A 14,637-nucleotide genomic window follows, 5' to 3' on the forward strand; every position below is an offset into this window, starting at 1 on the left:
CTAACTCAAAGCCTTTATGTGGTCAAAATGTTCAGGCAATGGAACTTCGAACATCTGACCCTGTGGGGCACTGTTTCTCAGTTGTATTTTCATTCAAGGGAAAGTTGGGTGGAAGTACAGAAAACACTGAATTTCCATTGTCTAAAATGCTTTGTGGTGAGAATGTTACCACCACTGTATTTTGTTGCTGCTGAAGTATGAGGCAGTGAACATCATTCACTATCAAACAGTTGACAGATGTTTGGTGTCCAAATTATTTCTTTTAGTGGGATTCTTGACTTAATATATTTAAGTGAGCCTATAATAAAGTGGCTATTAAAAACATGATTTTGAAGACTGTTTTTAGATCAGGCTAAAATAAGGTTAAAAATACATGGTATGTTTGTTGAATGACTTAATATACATATGCATAACCGTAGAAACCAGAAAAAAACAAAATTTTGTTGATGACGATCTGTGATTATAACATTTTCTGACAAAAAGTCAAAAAGAAGCTCAGTCATATGCCTAGCTGTAACCCATATACTAGACCAAGAATATAGCTAAAGAATGTTACCATTAATGAATCAGCAAGTTTTATGGTTTATGGATTTTAAAAACAAAGTTACCTGGTGAATGTTTCTCTATTAAGAGAAATGCCTTAATAGCACCATGGGTGTAAGGGAATTGAACCTATAACACAATGCATCAGGTAAGATAAAGTTAGCAGTTTGTTGTCTTTGTCTGCTTATGCTTAAAGCGGAGAGTTCAGCCCCTGTTTCATAGATCCCTTTGCTCTCGCTATCTTGGCAGCTCTGAGCAAATATCTCCGCTCGTGTCTTAAAACTGCTTAGCATGGGGACGAGGGAGACCTGTATTCAAAGTAGGCAGATTTAAAACTCTCCACTACATGTTATGGTCTGTGCTAACTACAAGAAGAACCTTCCTTTCTTCAAGTGATTGTTCATGTCCATTCCAATTAGGTGTGCGCGCGCCGCGTGCATGGATGTTGGAAACTTTGTTCCTTAGCAGCTCCCTTCGGGATGGCAGGGGAGCCCCCTAGAGTGGCGCCCTCATGGCAGTGTATATATTACCCTGCCAGCCCGACCCCCCTTCAGTTCCTTCTTACTGTCTGTGGCGGTGCTGGAATGTTTCTCTCTCTCACTTGCGGGTTATCCCTTAGCTTTTCGTAGATAGTTATCAGTTAGCTAGAAATCCATTGTTTCAGGTGTCTGGAAGCTAGTTCCAGCACCAACCTTGGGCTGCAGGGCATGCCGCAAGCCCAGGGTTTCAAAGCTTGCGCCACATGCCGCAAGTCTATGCCCAACAGCGACCCCCACAACTCCTGTCTCCGGTGTCTCGGAGAGTCTCATCAGGCAGAGCACTGCAAGATCTGCAAGGCCTTTAAGCCGCACACCAAGAAAGGAGGAGACTTTCGCCTTAAGCAGTTGCTCATGGAGTCCGTGTTACAACCACCAGCCTCTGACGCACTGGCTTCCTCGGTACGAGGTGCCCCGGTGTCCGTGTGTGAACTGGCACCGCAAATCATCGGCACCGAGACGGGATGACCAACTTCAGCATTGATCCACTTCTCTGGCACTGACTAAGCGGCACAAGCAAGGGGAAAGAGGGCGCTCTCCCCATAGAGCTACTAAGCCTCTCAAAGATACTCCCGGCATGCAAAGACACATTGCGGACCCGAGCCAAGAACTGGCACCGTCGACTCTGGTGCCACAAGCCCCATTGAGTCTGGTACCCTGTGGATTCCGTGCCGACATCGGGCTGGAGGAGATCCTCGAACACCCCTCCCCACCTGACACTTTTGAGGTAGCAAAAGACCTCACTGAGTTGTCGGCGCCAAGCCCCCTCCCATGCAGGGAGAAGCCTTCGGCACCACCTAGAAGCGTGCCGTCCAGAGGGAAGTTGGCAGTGGTGCGCCACTTGAGGTTACCTTCTCGGCGCTGCTCATGGCACTGCTCCCGGTTGAGTTTGGTGTCCTATTATTCCCTGGCACCTACAACCAAGCATAAGGTTACGGCATTGGAGCGAACCAGCCAGTGGCGACTGCACGCCGGTCCCCGACACCATTGGTCACCCTGCACCGGAGTACAGCACCGATGGCACAGAGTGTGAGACACCGATCCCGAGATTCCCGGTACCGTTTGCGGTCCCGGTCAGCCAGGCACTGCTCCCCGGCACCCTGCGACCACTCAACATTCAGCACTGCCATGGTCCTCTCAGTCAGCATCCTCTGGATCCGAGGCCAATTCCGTTCTCTCTAGCTATAGTAGACATAGAGCAATAGCTAGCAGAGAATCCCAACCAGCCTGGCAGCCACAATGGCCCCCTCCAGGTCAGTGGCCCTTCTGGACCCCATGGGCCTACCACCAGCAACAGTGCATCTCCTCCAGAGCCTCTAGGTCTGGACAATCTGTGACGCCATTCCAGGTCACCACACAGGCACCAATCAAGGACAAGGGAGGCCACTTTCTCTGGGCCACCCCTGGACCCACAAGAGCAGCCAGTGCCCCCAGGCCCAATACCCGAGGCAGCGCCAAGCTCTGCAACACCTGGAGAGGTGTCAGCCCTCCAGGGCCCTGAAGTGACCCAGGTCTATGGGGACATGCAGAAAGGTCTAGATGAGGACAACCAACAGCACCTCACGTCAGTCTCAGGACCGTCACCAGTAGACCACAGGGTTCACCAAGAGCTGCTCAGCAACATCGCCCTCAATATGGGCATTCAGGCGGAAGAAACAGTCGAGCAGGAGGATCCAGTGGTGGACATCCTGGCTCCCGATGGTCCCTCCAGTGTCGCGCTCCCTCTCATAAAGACTGTACAGTCGAATTGCCACACTGTATGGCAGACCCTGGCCTTCATCACGCTGACAGCCAGGGGGGGTAGAAAGAAAATACTTTGCCCCTTCCAAGGGCTACAAGTTCCTGTTCTGCCATCCGACTCCCTGTTCCCGAGTCATTTCAGCAGTCAACGAAAGGGAACGACATGGCCAACAAGCCTCTGCCTCAAAGGCCAAGGAAGCTAAGCGTTTGGACCTCTTTGGTAGAAAGGTCTGCTCCTCCGGGGGCCTCTAGCTACGTATAGCCAACCAGCAGGTTATCCTTAATAGACACAACTTCAACTCTTGGAGGGCAAAAAGAAAAGGAGTACTAGGGGCACCTTAGAGACTAACCAATTTATTTGAGCATAAGCTTTCGTGAGCTACAGCTCACTTCATCGGATGAGCTCACGAAAGCTTATGCTCAAATAAATTGGTTAGTCTCTAAGGTGCCACTTGTACTCCTTTTCTTTTTGCGAATACAGACTAATATGGCTGCTACTCTGAAACCTGTCTTGGAGGGCAGTGTCCAAGTTTAAGGATCGCCTGCCCCAGGACTCTCACTCTGAGTTTGCAACTTTAATGGAGGAAGGGAAGGCTATGGCTAAGACTTCCTTACAAGCCTCCCTCGATTCAGCAGACTCTAGAGCCAGAACCATTGCCTTGGGGATAGTCATGCGATGCACAGCGTGGCTCCAGGCATTGGGCCTCCCTCCAGAGGTCCAAAATAACCTCCAAGACCACCTTTTTGAGGGTTCGGGCCTTTTTTCGGAGCAGACTGACTTCAGGCTGCATGGCCTTAAGGATTCTAGGGCCACCCTGAAGTCACTAGGAATGCATGTGCCGGCAACCCAGAGAAATGCCCTTCAGGCCTCTGCTGCGGAGGCTGAGGCAATATCAACCCGGACCCAGGCAGGAGCCGTATCGCAGGCGGGGCAGAAATAACAGGCACAGACAGAACAACACACCTAACCAGGACCAGAATAAGCCCCAACCCAGAAACAAGCAAGGGTTTTGAAGGCACGCCTGAGGACAGTGTACCAACCCAGTTCCCAGATCCATCCCCATGGTTTTAAACTGATTATCCCACTTCTACCACGCGTGGTCCCATATAACATCGGACCAATGGGTCTTAACACACAGTACAGGTGGGATACTCTCTCCAGTTTTCCTCCTCCCCTGCCTCCCACCCAACTTCCCTGTCCCTCTTTAGGGACCCCTCTCACGAGCAACTCCTTCTTCAGGAGGTTTGTTCGCTCCTCAAGATAGGTGCTGAGGAGGAGGTTCCGCAGGAGCTAAGGGGAAAAGAGTTTTACTCCCGTTACTTTCTAATCCCCAAGGCAAAGGGGGGTCTTCGACCCATTTTAGACCTTCGCGGACACAACAAATTTACGGTCAAGCTCCAGTTCCGCATGGTCTCCCTGAGCACTGTTATTTCCTCTTTGGATCCGGGGGATTGGTACGCTGCCCTTGACATGAAGGACGCATACTTTCATATCGCTATTCATCCAGCACACCGACGCTTCCTCTGGTTTGTCATAAACCAACATCGCTACCAGTTCACAGTTCTCCTGTTCGACACACAGCCCCCCGAGTCATCACGAAATGCATGTCGGTGGTGGCAGCCTTCCTGCAGAAAAGGCAGGTTCGAGTGTACCCGTACCCTGACGACTGGCTTCTCACAGGTCATTCCAGGGATGAGGTCCAGCCCCACGTGACGATGGTCATGGACACATTTCGCAGACTGGGGCTCCTCCTCAATGTGCCCAAATCTTCTCTCATACCCACCCAAAGGTTAGAGTTTATAGGGGTAGTCCTGGACTCGGTACAGGCAAAAGCGAGCCTTCCAGGGCCCAGATGCCAAGCCATAGAGCAGATTGTAAATTCAGTGCTTCGGTATCCCACTACCATAGTCAGGTGTTGCCTATAGCTAATAGGACATATGGCAGCATGCACATATGTGGTCAAGCATGACCAACTGTCACTCAGACCCTTGCAAGCGTGGCTCGCACTGTCTTACCATCCGTACAGAGACCCCCTGGACCTTGTGGTGACTATCCTGGCACAAGTGCTACAATCCTTGCGCTGGTGGCTGGATCAACCAGTGGTCTGTGCAGGGGTACCCTTCGCCAAGCCCCAACCTTCTCTGAAGTTCGTAACAGACGCATCAGATCTGGGCTGGGGCGCACACACAGAGGACCTGAGGACACCAGGCTTGTGGTCGAGGGTCGAGATACCTCTCCATATCAACCTGAAGGAGCTCAGGTTAGTCTAGCCTGCCAAACCTTTCACGCCACATTACAAGGTCACAGCATGACAGTCCTGACAGACAACACCACTGCCATGTTCTATATAAACAAACAAGACGGAGCCCGCTCCTCATCTCTTTGCCGCGAGGCTCTTCTTTTCTGGGACTTCTGTATAGCCCGATCCATTCAGCTCGAAGTATCCTACCTTCCAGGAGTGCAGAACGAGCTTGCGGATTGCCTCAGCAGGTCTTACCACATGCACGAGTCGGACATCAGACAGTCAGTCTCCCAGAAGTGGGGTTAATACCATGGGGCGGGGTATGCCTTCCCTCCTATCCTGCTTGTCCACCGGGTCCTCCTCAAAATTCGCAGAGACAGGGCGACGGTAATCAGTCTTGGCCCCAACAGCATTGGTATACAACCCTATTAGAGCTGTCCGTAGACACCCCGATTGCCCTGCCCCTCCACGGAGATATGATCACGCAGGACCATGGGCGCCTCCTTCACCCGAACCTGCAATCTCTGCATCTCATGGCGTGAAAGCTCTGCTGCTAAATTCCATGGAGAGCCAGTGCTCTGTCGGTGAGACAGGTTCTCCTCGGCAGTAGGAAACCTTCCACTAGGGCTACCTACCTCGCGAAATGGAAAAGGTTTTCCTGTTGGTATGAACCCAAGCATCTTCAGCCACTCCAGGCTACCATCCCAGTTATTCATTCTAGAATATCTCCTATACCTTAAGCATCCGGGTCTATCCCCTTCCTCCATCAGAGTACACCTGGCAGCCATTTCAGCTTTCCAACCAGGGGAGTCTGGGTGCTCGGTATTTTTTAATCCCATGGTGGGGCGATTCCTCAAAGGTCTGGAGAGGTTGTTCCCGTATTTCTTGCCCACCTATCCCAACCTGGAAACTAAACTTTGTCCTCTCCAAACTCATGAGCCCACCATTTGAGCCCCTGGTCACTTGCTCCCTCCTCTACCTTTCTTGGAAGGTGGTGTTCCTGATGGCCATTAATGTTCCATTACATTGGCAAGGAGGGTGTCCGAGCTGAGAGCCCTCACCACTGAACCGCCTTACACAGTGTTTCATGGGGACAATGTGCAGCTTAGACCACATCCTAAATTTCTCCCCAAGGTGGTCTCCCAATTCCACATGGGTCAGGACATTTGCTTACTGGTGTCCTTTCCAAAACCCCACAAGAGTCCGAGACACCACAGCCTACACACACTGGATATCCAGAGGGCCCTGGTGTTCTACATAGAGCGAACAAAACCTTTCTGCAAGTCGACCCAATTGTTCATTGCCATAGCTGACAAAATAAAGGGTCTTCCTGTCTCTGTGCAGTGCATATCGTCCTGGATCGCAGACTGCATTTGCATGTGCTATGAGTTGGCCAAGGTCCCAGCCTCAGCAATTACAGCCCATTCAACCAGAGCACAAGCATTTTCGACAGCCTTTCTGGCTCAGGTCCCTATCCATGAGATTTCTAAAGCAGCCACCTGGTCTTCAGTGCACATGTTTACAGCCCACTATGCTGTTAACCAACAGGCCAGAGATGATGCGGCAGTCGGCAGAGCTGTTCTTCAGTCAATCGTTCCATGACTACTACCCTCCTCCAATGGTAAGCTTGGAAGTCACCTAATTGGAATGGACGTGAACAATCACTCGAAGAAGAAGAAAAGACAGTTACCTACATTTTTGTGACTGTTGTTCTTCGAGATGTGGTGTTCATGTCCATTATAATACTCACCCCCCCCTTCCTCTCCGTCGGAGTCAACGGCAAGAAGGAACTGAAGCGGGGTCAGGCCGGCAGGGTAATATATACACCGCCATGAGGGTGCCACTCTAGGGACTCCCCTGCCGTCCCGATCGGAGCTGCTAAGGGAAAAAGTTTCCGACATCCATGCATGCGATGCATGCACACCTAATTGGAATGGATGTGAATAACACATCTCGAAGAACAACCGTTACAAAAAGATAGGTAACAGTCTTTTCCCAGTGAGCATGCTAAATATAAATAACTGATGTGTTGCCAAAAAAGACATTCTGACATTCAGACAGGAACAAGTGCAAAGCTAGCTAACCCAACCAGCCCGTGTCTGTTCAGCCCTGGGAGTTGCTTTATTGGATTTTTCAGATGCGTTCAGATGTGAGAGCTTGCTAGTCCAGTCTCAATAAACTGTTCACCAAGCTGCACACAATTATGCCGAATTTTCACTCTTCTCCCTCTTTTCCCACAGTGATCATGGGCACATGCCTTGCCTAGTTATATCTATTCATTTTTTGTGATATAGGAAAAAATCAGAACAATATTAGCTTTTTTTGTTGGAGATAGAGTATCTTTCTTTGATGATCAGAAATGCTATGAGCTGCCTAAACTTGTATTGCTCTTTCTGCAAAGGCGCCTGTTTTTAGCTAAAGCTTCTATGGCTCTATCAAATAGGCAGACTGTTGTAGAAGTGTTTGTGTCTTAATTTGATGATGTAGGTGTGGTTACACCACAGGAACAGCATGTGAAACTTCCTGTTCCCTGTGGTTTATGAATTTTACATTTTATCCAGTAGCATAACATACAAATTACCAAATCCAACTTTACATCATTTTTTTCAGTAACACGCGAGTAGTATAGTAATCCTTCAGTGAAAACATCTGGCTGCTCCGTTAGGGGCACAGTTGGCTGGACTGTCCCTTACATTGCACTATGCTCTGATTCTTCTTGTTACTAGTATAGAGAAATTCCTAGCTTTCCAGCCTGCTCTTTCATGGAGAAAGACATGACCTGAGACATTCTTCAAAGCAGTTGTTTTCTAAAAGGATGGTAGGAAACGTTGGGTCTCCAGAGCAACTTGACAGTCCTGTGTCACTGCTGGTGGCTGCTGGCTGTGTTCAAGCCCGGGGCTGTTCTGTGTTGATTTTGCAATTTGGCATTACTCATGGTTGATTGTGTGGGGAAAAAACTCTTTTGACTTTTGTATGCTACATTGCAAATACCTTGAGAGTAAATCAAATCTGTTGCTGGCAGTAGTGCTATAGTAGGGGTGAAAGAATTATCATGACTTTCTTCTTGGACAATAACTGGTCAACTTCAAAACAGCAAAACAAGTCCAACATCAGTGGGAGCTACAAGGCACTAAGCACTTAAGAAAATCAGGCCACTTATTTAGATGCCTAAAGATAGGCACTTACGGGTTTGAAAATCTTAGCCTAAACCATGTGAAGGCACTGGAAGACATAAGTACTCTGGGGTTGACCTTCTAGTTTAAACCGTTACTACCTGGCCCACAATCCTTCTAAATATCTGAACGTTTGCTGTATAGCTAAGACTTGAGGATTGGTTTTCTCACCCCACCCGTTTATACAAGTTGTTCTCTCCCTTGGACAAAGGTTAATCAGAATAATGTAGTCAGAGCAAGTGGTGTTGCAGTTTTGAAGTTTATTTAATTGGTTGCCTATCTGTATTATAGGATTTTGATAACTGTGGTTGGCATCTCTGCTTGGCTTTTTAGTAACAAGAAGCAGAACTTGATCATTGGTTATAACCCATCTCTGCAGGTCTATGTTGGATATTAGACCTACGCTGGATATTCGATATTTCACTAGGAGGGTGGTGAAGCACTGGAATGGGCTACGTAGGGAGGTGGTAGAATCTCCATTGTTAGAGGTTTTTAAGACCCGGCTTGACAAAACCTTGCCTGGGATGATTTAGTTGGTGTTGGTCCTGCTTTGAGCAGGGGGTTGGACTAGATAACCTCCTGAGGTCTCTTCCAGCGCTAATCTTCTATGATTTAAAAGCACTGTCCACTCCTTGAAAGAGGCACAGTTAAATGGCTACTAGCAAGCAGGAGCCACACAATTAGTAGCAAGTCCTTTCAAAAGGAGACCATTCATTTAAAGCCTGTCCTGTCGTGCTTCGCTGTCTTACAGATCTTCTTTCTCTTCAGCTCCCTCTATTGCTGTTAGTTTCCTGTCTAGCTTTCAAAGTTGAGTGGGTTATTGGTTCTTAGTGCAGTTTCTCTGCATCATCCTATGGCACATATTTCCGTTTAGAAAACCTGTTTACAATTTAACACTGCTGTGGCTGACTGGTTTCTCCCCAGCAAACAAGTCTGTAAGGCAGCATTGTAGGTCCTGAGATGCAAAAGTTTACCCTAAGCTGATACAGGACCTGCCACTGCTCCTCACTGGAAGGGGGTGAGGGTTCGCAAGAGTATTCTCCTAGAATTCCCATTCCTCAGTCTTGTGCTTTTTCTTGTGGCAGGTACGAAGACGCTTTGGTTCTACTGCTCACAGAGGTTTTGAATCGAATACAATTCAGGTACAACCAGGCACAATTGGAGGAACTGGATGACGAGACTCTAGATGACGATGTAAGAAACTGAGACTTGGTAGGAAAACTGCATGCTTAGATGCTAAACTGCTGGGTTGTATTGAGTACCTCTGAAACTTCCTTCCAGGATCTACGTGTGGCACCTTACAGACTAACCAATTTATTTGAGCATAAGCTTTTGTGAGCTACAGCTCACTTCATCGGATGCATACTGTGGAAAATACAGAAGATGTTTTTATACACACAAAATCATGAAAAAATGGGTGTTAATCACTACAAAAGGTTTTCTCTCCCCCCACCCCACTCTCCTGCTGGTAATAACTTATGTAAAGTGATCACTCTCCTTACAATGTGTATGATAATCAAGGTGGGACATTTCCAGCACAAATCCAGGGTTTAACAAGAACGTCTGAGGAAGGGGGAGGTTAGGAAAACAAGGGGAAATAGGTTACCTTGCATAATGACTTAGCCACTCCCAGTCTCTATTCAAGCCTAAGTTAATTGTATCCAATTTGCAAATGAATTCCAATTCAGCAGTCTCTTGCTGGAGTCTGGATTTGAAGTTTTTCTGTTGTAATATCGCAACTTTCATGTCTGTAATCGCGTGACCAGGGAGATTGAAGTGTTCTCCGACTGGTTTATGAACGTTATAATTCTTGACATCTGATTTGTGTCCATTTATTCTTTCACGTAGAGACTGTCCAGTTTGACCAATGTACATGGCAGAGGGGCATTGCTGGCACATGATGGCATATATCACATTGGTGGATGTGCAGGTGAACGAGCCTCTGATAGTGTGGCTGATGTTATTAGGCCCTGTGATGGTGTCCCCTGAATAGATATGTGGGCACAGTTGGCAACGGGCTTTGTTGCAAGAATAGGTTCCTGGGTTAGTGGTTCTGTTGTGTGGTATGTGGTTGCTGGTGAGTATTCGCTTCAGGTTGGGGGGCTCTCTGTAGGCAAGGACTGGCCTATCTCCCAAGATCTGTGAGAGAGTTGGGTCATCCTTCAGGATAGGTTGTAGGTCCCTGATAATGCGTTGGAGGGGTTTTAGTTGGGGGCTGAAGGTGACGGCTAGTGGCGTTCTGTTATTTTCTTTGTTAGGCCTGTCCTGTAGTAGGTGACTTTTTTAAAAATCTTGTAGGGTTTTTTTAGCCCAACTCATGATTTTTCAAGTGCTTGGGGTTTGCAATCCTGCATCTTAATCAGTCACTGTTCCTCAGACATTCTTGTTAAACCCTGGATTTGTGCTGGAAATGTCCCACCTTGATTATCATACACATTGTAAGGAGAGTGATCACTTTAGATAAGCTATTACCAACAGGAGAGTGGGGTGGGGGGAGAGAAAACCTTTTGTAGTGATTAACACCCGTTTTTTCATGATTTGTGTGTATAAAAACATCTTCTGTATTTTCCACAGTATGCATCCGATGAAGTGAGCTGTAGCTCACATAAGCTTATGCTCAAATAAATTGGTTAGTCTCTAAGGTGCCACAAGTACTCCTTTTCTTTTTGTGAATACAGACTAACACGGCTGTTACTCTGAAACCTTCCAGGATCTGGTCACTTTTTCAACATACAGGCTAGACCACTATTTCACCCTAGTAATTTTCACCTCTTGCTGACATCTCGTGTATCTTAACAAGAAAAGGAGTACTTGCGGCACCTTAGAGACTAACCAATTTATTTGAGCATAAGCTTTCGTGAGCTACAGCTCCGATGAACTGAGTTGTAACTCACGAAAGCTTATGCTCAAATAAATTGGTTAGTCTCTAAGGTGCCACAAGTACTCCTTTTCTTTTTGGGAATACAGACTAACATGGCTGCTACTCTGAAACCTGTATCAACAGTTTCAGTGCTGCTAGGATAATACATGTGTCTAAGCAACTTGTCAGCATCCCAACCATTCCAAATCAAGAGCATTAAGGGATCAGCAGCGCTATGATTCCCCACTTATCCTCTCTGAACCTAGATTTTACGTGCAGAAGTATGTTCAGTTCTAGGCAGCTGTTATGTGCATGAAGCAACAGTGCTGTGTGGGTTTTGAGGTTGAAAGAAGCATGAAATGTTTTCACTAATGGACTTTGTGTTGCTGTCCTGCCTGACTGTTTTTAGTCTACAGTGGAGGCAGAGAATTTCCATTATAGTGCAGCAGATAAAAGGAAACAGAAAAAAATCAGCTTTAATTTAAGAGCCATTTGAACTCTACTCTTTCCATTTGCATATGAAAAGGAGTACTTGTGGCACCTTAGAGACTAAGCTGTAGCTCACGAAAGCTTATGCTCAAATAAATTGGTTAGTCTCTAAGGTGCCACAAGTACTCCTTTTCTTTTTGCGAATACAGACTAACACGGCTGTTACTCTGAAACCTGTCATTTGCATATGGTTTTTCTTCTCTGAAGTGACGTGGTAGCTGTAGTGAGTCTAGATGATGATTTAGAGTGATGAGTAAGCTGGTCCTTAATGATATGGCTGGGTTGGGTAAAGAGGCTGTGTCATAAATATAAAGGGAAGGGTAAACCCCTTTAAAATCCTTCCTGGCCAGAGGAAAACTCCTCTCGCCTGTAAAGGGTTAAGAAGCTAAAGGTAACCTCGCTGGCACCTGACCAAAATGACCAATGAGGAGACAAGATACTTTCAAAAGCTGGAAGGAGGGAGAGAAACAAAGGGTCTCTGTCTATCTATATGCTGCTTTTGCTGGGGATAGACCAGGAATGGAGTCTTAGAACTTTTAGTAAGTAATCTAGCTAGGTATGTGTTAGATTATGATTTCTTTAAATGGCTGAGAAAATAATTGTGCTGAATAGAATAACTATTTCTGTCTGTGTATCTTTTTTGTAACTTAAGGTTTTGCCTAGAGGGATTCTCTATGTTTTGAATCTAATTACCCTCTAAGGTATCTACCATCCTGATTTTACAGAGGGGATTTCTTTATTTCTATTTACTCCTATTTCTATTAAAAGTCATCTTGTAAGAAAACTGAATGCTTTTTCATTGTTCTCAGATCCAAGGGTTTGGGTCTGTGGTCACCTATGCAAATTGGTGAGGCTTTTTATCCAACATTTCCCAGGAAAGGGGGGGGTGCAAGTGTTGGGAGGATTGTTCATTGTTCTTAAGATCCAAGGGTCTGGGTCTGTAGTCACCTAGGCAAATTGGTGAGGCATTTTACCAAACCTTGTCCAGGAAGTGGGGTGCAAGGTTTTGGGAAGTATTTGGGGGGAAAGACATTTCCAAACAGCTCTTCCCCAGTAACCAGTATTTGTTTGGTGGTGGTAGCGGCCAATCCAAGGACAAAGGGTGGAATATTTTGTACCTTGGGGAAGTTTTGACCTAAACTGGTAAAGATAAGCTTAGGAGGTTTTCATGCAGGTCCCCACATCTGTACCCTAGCGTTCAGAGTTGGGGAGGAACCTTGACAGGCTGTGAAAAGTAAAACAAATTGTGGGCTTGTCGCAGAGGGAAACCAGGCTGTTAGAGTACAGTCAGTCTATTTTGCTATAGAGAAACTGATCTTATGTATACTTCTGCAATAACCATTGTTTGTAGGAGTTGGGTTTAGTTCCTCTGTGTTTTTAAAATACACCCTTTTTTAGACCAAGGCAGAAATTGGTTCTTTGATTTGGGATACTGTTGTCATATTACGCATGCAGACACTTAGTCGTTATTTGATATTGGATCTTTTTATCAAGGGAGGGCATGTTTAAATGGAAGACAATGTTTGAAAATGTGCTCTAGAAAAACACTGATGCGTTCCAGGATAAGAGCATACAGACTAATAAAGGACACCCCAATTACTAGAAGGCCAGAAAGTGATATGACCTGGATGCACAATTACTTAGCATAGTTAACAGCATTTGTCAATGAAAACTTGCAAATCTTAACTCCAGCTCAGATTGCTGACAAAGTAGGAAACTTCTATAAACTGTATTGTTTCAATTCTCAGATGTTCAGACAGAAGCAAACCCTGGTAGGTACAAGTTAATCATTTCTCAAGTACTTACGGCCTACCAGCTTGTTAAATATAGGTCAGCTGTTTCCACTTGGAGGGAAATAAGAGGTGTTCTTTCTCCACACAGCAGCAGACTGAGTGGCAGCGGTACTTACGCCAGAGCCTAGAAGTAGTGGCAAAAGTCATGGAGCTCCTGCCGACTCATGCCTTCTCTACACTAGTAAGTAGTCATTCTGCTGAGAAGCCAAGATGAAGCAGCTTTACACCATATGACATGATCTCCGCTCTCAAGATTTTGTTGTACAAACACTGGTAGGTTGCTGTGCAATGCTTACGGAGAAGAGGCACAGGGATGTGCTTTTGGATTCAAAACTTGGTAAAATCCAGGCCATAAATTTAAAAGGGGAAAGCTTCAGATTTTCTTCTGGGCTTTGAGAAGTTTTCTACCATATCTTGAAGAGCATGCCAGAGCACACTTTTGTGCCTCACTCACTGAATGTACAGGGGCATTTGAAATTTGGATCAGTCCAGAGGTGAAAACTGGGACAGAGCTGCACACTTTGCTGTGACCTTCAGCATATTCATCCTGGCCTTTCCATAAGGTGGAGGTGCTGCACATAAGGCAAATGGTGAGATGATGTTCCCAGGAGGGTGGAATGTTAACTTAGAATACATGGCAGTACATAGATGAAGATCATAGGAGATGGGGCTCTGCAAACCACAGGGAGGCAGAAGCAAGAAGTACTGAAAATTAGGGTTGTCAATCGCAGTTTACTCACGATTAATCTTTTCAAGTTAATCATGTGAGTTATCGCGCTGTTAAACTATAGAATACCAGTTGAAATTTATTAAATATTTTGGGATGTTTTTCTACATTTTCAAATATACTTATTTCTAATACAACACAGAATACAATGTGCACAGTGCTCACTTTATATTATTTTTATTACAAATATTTGCACTGTAAAAATGGTAAAAGAAATAGTTTTTTAATTCACCTCATACAAGTACTGTAGTGCAATCTCTTTATCATGAAAGTGCAACTTACAAATGTAGAGTTTTTTGTTACATAACTGCTCTCTCTCAAAAAAAAGTAAAACTTTAGAGCCTACAGGTCCACTCAGTCCTCCTACTTGTTCAGCCAATCACTAAGACAGACAAGTTTGTTTACATTTACAGAGTTGCTGCTGTTTGCTTCTTATATACAATGTCACTTGAAAGTGAGAACAGGCATTTGCATGGCACTTTCGTAGCTGGCATTGCAAGGTATTTATGTGCCAGATATGCTAAACATTCATA

At 46.0% G+C, this 14,637-nt stretch overlaps 1 protein-coding gene across 4 annotated transcripts in view; it reads left to right on the plus strand.

Moving 5' to 3' along the window:
• The window catches only part of XPO6 (exportin 6), a 113,672-nt gene that overhangs the window by 61,229 nt on the left and 37,806 nt on the right, over nt 1-14,637 (plus strand). For 3 of the 4 annotated variants that reach the window (XM_073362840.1, XM_073362839.1, XM_073362837.1), the window contains exons 10-11: nt 9,321-9,429; nt 13,466-13,558. In XM_073362840.1, the coding sequence (XP_073218941.1) occupies nt 9,321-9,429; nt 13,466-13,558 (202 nt within the window). The remainder of the gene's footprint in view (nt 1-9,320; nt 9,430-13,465; nt 13,559-14,637) is intronic. The other variant, XM_073362838.1, reaches the window with a different exon arrangement.

The sequence above is a fragment of the Lepidochelys kempii genome, chromosome 10 (assembly GCF_965140265.1).
Source record: "Lepidochelys kempii isolate rLepKem1 chromosome 10, rLepKem1.hap2, whole genome shotgun sequence".
Classification (NCBI taxonomy): domain Eukaryota; kingdom Metazoa; phylum Chordata; order Testudines; family Cheloniidae; genus Lepidochelys; species Lepidochelys kempii.